The sequence below is a fragment of the Nelusetta ayraudi genome, unplaced genomic scaffold (genome assembly GCF_046127955.1).
Source record: "Nelusetta ayraudi isolate G7.1 ecotype Tasmania unplaced genomic scaffold, CSIRO-AGI_Nayr_v1 ptg000021l, whole genome shotgun sequence".
In the NCBI taxonomy this organism is placed as follows: domain Eukaryota; kingdom Metazoa; phylum Chordata; class Actinopteri; order Tetraodontiformes; family Monacanthidae; genus Nelusetta; species Nelusetta ayraudi.
In genome coordinates, this window is record NW_027466071.1 from 5,286,501 (window position 1) to 5,292,500 (window position 6,000).

A 6,000-nucleotide genomic window follows, 5' to 3' on the forward strand; every position below is an offset into this window, starting at 1 on the left:
GAGGTGTATGAAATACCTATAACTAATTCCGCACGAAAGACAGGACATAAGGTTTATAATACTGCAACAGCATATGTTAACATCATTTTGTAGAAGGCGGTGGAATCTCTTCGGAGCGAGTGCGTGGCTCTTAAAAGAGCCGTTGGGTCGCAGGAAAGACGAGGCGTTTACTTGGAACTGGTGTACTTTGTGACGGCCTTGGTGCCCTCAGACACGGCGTGCTTGGCCAGCTCACCAGGCAGCAGCAGGCGGACGGCGGTCTGGATCTCCCTGGAAGTGATGGTGGACTTCTTGTTGTAGTGAGCCAGACGAGACGCCTCACCGCCGATGCGCTCGAAGATGTCGTTGACAAACGAGTTCATGATGCCCATGGCTTTGGAGGAGATGCCGGTGTCGGGATGGACTTGCTTCAGCACCTTGTACACGTAGATGGCGTAGCTCTCCTTCCTAGACTTCCTCCTCTTTTTGCCGCCTTTGCCGGCGGTCTTGGTGACGGCTTTCTTAGAGCCCTTCTTGGGCGCGGACTTGGCTGGTTCAGGCATTCTGCTCCGGTTAAAGGACAGTGATCTCGTACACAGGCTCGTACACTCTTAAATACAGGCTATATGCAAAGTCGACTGTGTGGTTGCCCTCTGCTGATTGGCCCGTGTGTCTGTGACCGAGATAAAGAGGCTCCCCTCCCGCCAAGTGGAGACTGCCGGACTGCGCAAAATCCTCGAATGACAAATGTGAGTTACATGAGTGAACAATAATAATAATAATAATAATAATAATAATAATAATAATAATAATAATAATAATAATCGAGCAATTATCAGTAATTATTCGATTTGTATTCAGTTGAGGACACCCCACAAATAAAAGAGCACTTCATGGGGTTCCTTGAAGCAGAAGAGACCACTGGAGAAAGCCTTTCGATCCTCATTCAAAAGAAACTCAAAGAGCTCAACATCTCCTTTGAAGACTGTAGAGGGCAGTCTTATTATAATGGTGCAAATATGAAAGGGAAGAGGAAGGGACTCTGCCAGACTTCTTGAAATAAATTCAAGAGCTTTATTTGTGCCATGCGGTGCACACACAGTAAATCTGGTGGTAGCTGATGCGGCAAAAAGCTCTGCAGATGCCACTGGCTACTTTGGCTACCTGCAGAAGCTTTTCACACTGTTTTCTGCCTCCACTCAGAGATGGTCCTTTAAAAAAAAACAAAAAAAACATGTCCACACAACCCTGAAATCCTGGTCAGATGCTAGGGGGGAAAGTCGAATCAACAGCAAACAGGCTGTCAGATACCAGGCTGCAAAAGTCAGAGATGCACTTTTGGAGGTGGGAGACCACACCACAGATCCGGCAATAAAAAATGAAGCACAGTCTTTAGCTGAAGAGGTTGCATCATATTGATTCTCTCTTTGTAGTGTGATATCGCATGACATCCTGACAAAAATACAACATGTCAATAAGTTATTGCAGTCTGAGACACTGCAGGTGGATGTTGCAGTTGACCTCCTAAAGAAAACTGAAGCCTCTCTTACCAGCTACAGAGACACTGGATTTGCTTCTGCACAAGCATCTGCTTAAGAAAGGTGTGATGAGATGAATGTTGAAGCTGTTCTTAAGCAGAAGAGACTGTGAACAACTAAGAGACAGTTCTCCTATGAGGCTCCTGATGAGGAACTGACTGATGCACTGACGAAAATGGAGATTTGTTTTTTCAATATGGTGGTAGATGTCTGCATTGTGTCACTAAGGGAAAGATCACAGACCACGGGTGAAGTCGGGAACAAGTTCATTGTGTTTGTAAATTTCCCTTAGCTGCCTAATGAAGAGCTGGAAAAGCAGTGTGAAACACTGAGCAATGCCCTGAGCTGTAGTGGGCAATCTGACCTGAATGGACAGGAACTTGCACTGAAGTTGCAAACATTACCAGATTTGCCAAAACGTAAAATTACCGCCTTAGAGCTTCTCAGTTTACTACAGGAGAAGAAACTGAAGGAGGTTTGGATTATTGGGTGGGTTGCAACCTACACTTCCCCCCATATTCTACGCCTATGGGATAGACACACAGACATGTGCAACAATAGACAGATTTGTTACCTGGGTTACAAATGTGTCTGTGTCTTTGAAGTGCACGGGTAGTTGATGCTGGGTTGATGTACTGAGAAAAGGAGCAAACGCTGATCATCCTCTAACTGCAGCCAGGACAGGTACTTGCTTTTCATGTAGAAAACCCGCCTTGGAGTGAAACCCCTCCTTCTGTGACCAAACTGCCGCAGTTTGGTCGTTAACCTTTGGTGCTTAGTTAATATGACACTGAAGTTTACATGGTTGCATACTGTTGTTAGCTAGCATCTCTTTGTTATTCGCCCTAGAAGTGGGGGAAACGTCAATAAAGGTGCTCGGACACGATCCCTCTCCTATAGCAGCTTCATTGAGAATATTTGTATTTCAAAAAATATATAGTATTTATTAATACACAAAATAATGCTTTAAACAAATAAAACAAAATACCAACATAGGCGTTTTCCACAAAAAAACAAAACAATATATTTCCTCTTTCCTTTAACAGGAAATTACTTCAGTTTTATCTCAAAAAGATTATTATGCTATAAACCATAGTTTGCTATTAACAATATCAACACACACATGCCACATTGCCACACATGCCGCGCTGCGCTGCTCCATGCCGATCATGGGAGCTGTCAGGTGTTTGTGGACTCAAATGCACGACAAGATACTCTGATGCAATTTAGGCTGTTTATTATTACGGGAAGTCGGACAGTCCAAGGTCGAGAGCCAGTGCAAGCGGTGACGGAGGCAGGCGGGATCGCCGTCTGGGACGGGCGAGGGTCGATACCAGCGATAGGATCCAGAAGGGTCAGACAGGGGACATAGTCAGAGCCAAGTGGGGTCGTTACTGGGGAATCAGTCCGAGGGCGAGGCGAAGGCAGGGTCGAAGACGGTCCGAGTCGAAGTCCAAGGTGTGGCGGAGGCTGAGGCGGGAAGGCAGGGTCATGCGGTCGGTGGTCAACAGGAGAACGAGGAGCAGAACAACAGGGAGAAAACCGCTGGATTACTTTCTCAAGGCAAACAGATAATCTGGCAACGAAGGAACACAGCACAGGAGACAGGGGTGGTGGTGGTGGTGGTGGTGGTGGTGGTGGTGGTGGTGGGGGGGGGGGGCTTGAGAGGTGCTGTGGAGACCGTGACAGGGGTTTTGACCACTTGAGCCATAAGACAAAATATAAAATACTAAATTTAACACACTCAAGCACAGTGAACATTTTCATAACACACAGGCTAACAAATACGACCAGGAAGGTTCATTTTCTGTTACGTACCTAGAAGGGGGTAAACGTCAATAAAGATGCTCGGACACGATGCTTCCCCTGTGGCAGCTTCTTTGAAAATGAAGCACCGCCAAGCCCCCAGAGTCCTGCTTTAAAAGGAATCCTGCTTTAAAAAGGATTTTCTCATAAACATTGGAATATGTTGAACCAAATAACAGAATTTGTGGAGAAATACCATTTCACCAAGTTAACTATGCCGCTCAGGGAGAAAGGGAGAGCTGACCGGCGAGTCAGAGGTCGAAATTTTTTTGAATACACGCAGGTATCAAAACCCCTCTGAGACAACTCTGAATGGGAAGGAGGTTGGTGATATATCCCTGGACAGGCAGTTAATTGGGAGAAGTTTGCTTTTACTAATATTTAGTTTGTATCCAGAGTATCTGCCAAATTGGCTTAAAACGTCTGAAATAACAGTGATGGATGAGGACGGGTTTGATAAGTGCAGTCACAAATCATCTGCATAAAGGGACAACTTGTGGGTGATGCCTTCAAATCTCCCATCCCCTCAAAACTCGATGGCTAATGGTTCGACAGCTAATGCAAACAAGGTCTGGTGCCCCGGCAAAAGGCAAAGGCAGGCGACCTCACATCATTTGTGAAAACATGGGCAGTTGGGGAGTTATAAAGCAGTCGAATCCATGTAATAAAGTCAGAGCTGAAGCCAAATTTCGAAAGAACGTAATACAGATACTCCCACTTAACTCTGTCAAATGCCTTCTCAGCATCTAAAGAAATGACCACCTCAGGTACGGTAGGATTGGGGAAACCGATAATGTTCAAAAGTCTGGTGTGGAAAGATGAGCTCTGTCCTGCCATGAAGCCAGTTTGGTCCACGACGACGAGAGCAGGTATCTTTTGGTCCACATTTAAAAGTGAAATGGGCCTGTAGTTGCAAGATTCAAGATGGTCCTCGTCTTTTTTTTTTTTTTTTAGCAAGAAAGAAATGTTGTCTTTAGATAGGGCTGGAGGCAACCTTCCACTGTTAAAGGATTCATTGTAAACATTAACCAGATGTGGGGATATTAAATTTGAGTATGTTTTATAAAATTCTACCACAAACCAAAAAAGTTACTCTCAACTTTGGGATAAGTATCATCATCATCTCCAAAGGGTTATTGCCCTTACAGATTTCAGGCGAGTATTCTGAGGTGTACAGGTCCAAATAGAAATGTAAAATGCATAATTTACCAATTTGGGGTCGCCAACCACTGTCCCCGATGGCAATGTTTTTTTTTCTAATCATACTTTATTTTGTTTTCAAAACTTTAACAAAACAATACATATAAAACTTACAAACAAACATCTTTCAAAAGTGTTCTGGAAAAGGAGATGAGATTCAGGTATGATAAAGAGTGAGAAAGAAAAGAAAAAAAACACACAAATAAAAGGATAGAAAACAGTACACAAACAATAATGACATCAAAATCCCAAAACGAAGGATAATAAAAAGGAAACAAAATAATCAGCTTAACAATTGCAAATATGTGTGTCCTCTATCTATTAGCAGGTGTTTATTGCTGGTCTATTCACTTTAGAAAATTCCAAGCCAGTATATCCCCTCTGTATAATTCCTGTGAGATCTTTAGGCAGGTAGTCTAATAGGGGTTGCCATATATCTTTGAAACTGTTGTCATTTCCTTTTAATTTGGCACTTAGTCTCTCCATTGGAAAAATTCAAAAAATTTCTTTGTACCACTGATTAACAGAGGGAGGCTTCTCGCTGATTCAATTAAATAATATGCATTTCCTATCAAGAAACAGCCTTTATGGGTAATTTCTGGGACGTAATCCTTGACAGATTCTAAGGCACAAGTGCAATGCTACAAAAAACTCATACGAACATTTTCACAGCAGTAAACCTTCTCAAGTCCTTGCGTGCCTTTGTTTCCTCACAACGTGACCAGTTTGACATTTATGAGAAAGCAGCACTGAATGTAACATGTAACAAGGGTGATAAAATGTTTGTTTTTTTCTGAACCCAGTTGCCCCATGCATTATTTTAATCATATGATCACATGTGTCATGGTGGCCAATGGTTGTCAACGCTTTTGTGACATCATGGGGTCACATGCCTTGAGCTGGCCAAACAATCCCAAACCTGCGTGTGACGTCATACCAGCTGGTGCGTATATCAGGCCTCTGTGGCTCACTCTCAAGCAATGGGGGAAGCCGCATGAGAGCTGAGCTACAGGTTGGTTCTGATTTATCACCAGAAATCCTTTTTGGCACTGCAAGTAGTGATGGCCGAGCGAGGCTTTGTTGAAGCTTGACACTGCTTTCAAAAAATGGTTCATTACTGGAGGCTTCAACGACACAGTGCTCGAGTAGGTCATCTAGTGGTCAATAAAATGAAGTGCAATGGAAACGTGTTCATTGTTTCATAGGTTGTTTGGGATTTGATTCACCATGCAGTCTTGTTCAACACTACATGGTTGTATGGTTCAATTCTGACACAATAAAATAAAAATGAAAAATAAAGACAGTGTTTATTTGGCACGACTGATTGTAGTAGACTATAGCTCTTATACTTAGCCTGACATTTTGTGCAATGAATTATTATAGCCTATAACAAGACTAAATAGCCCATAGTTTAAAAATATGGGCAATACTAGGGGGTAGATCCTCAAAGAAGGGCGCGCAGCGGTAAAAAGCGGCG

The 6,000-nt window shown here is 43.3% G+C and overlaps 2 protein-coding genes and 1 long non-coding RNA gene across 3 annotated transcripts in view; all 3 read right to left on the reverse strand.

The window, feature by feature from the left end:
- The window catches only part of LOC142889198 (uncharacterized), a 265,120-nt gene that overhangs the window by 94,600 nt on the left and 164,520 nt on the right, over window positions 1-6,000 (reverse strand). The gene's annotated exons all lie outside the window — the stretch shown is intronic.
- LOC142888973 (histone H2B) lies at window positions 48-637 on the reverse strand. The gene has a single exon (XM_076027474.1). It carries the CDS (start codon window positions 540-542, stop codon window positions 168-170), a length of 375 nt encoding a protein of 124 aa, XP_075883589.1. The 5' UTR covers window positions 543-637; the 3' UTR covers window positions 48-167.
- The window catches only part of LOC142889194 (histone H2B), a 797-nt gene continuing 752 nt past the window's right edge, over window positions 5,956-6,000 (reverse strand). The window contains exon 1 of the mRNA XM_076027858.1: window positions 5,956-6,000. This exon is cut by the window's right edge and continues 752 nt beyond it. The gene's annotated coding sequence lies outside the window, so the exon portion shown is untranslated.

Excerpts from the sequence above, each read along its gene's own strand:
- LOC142888973 (XM_076027474.1), bottom strand. The coding sequence starts at position 542 with ATGCCTGAACCAGCCAAGTCCGCGCCCAAGAAGGGCTCTAAGAAAGCC.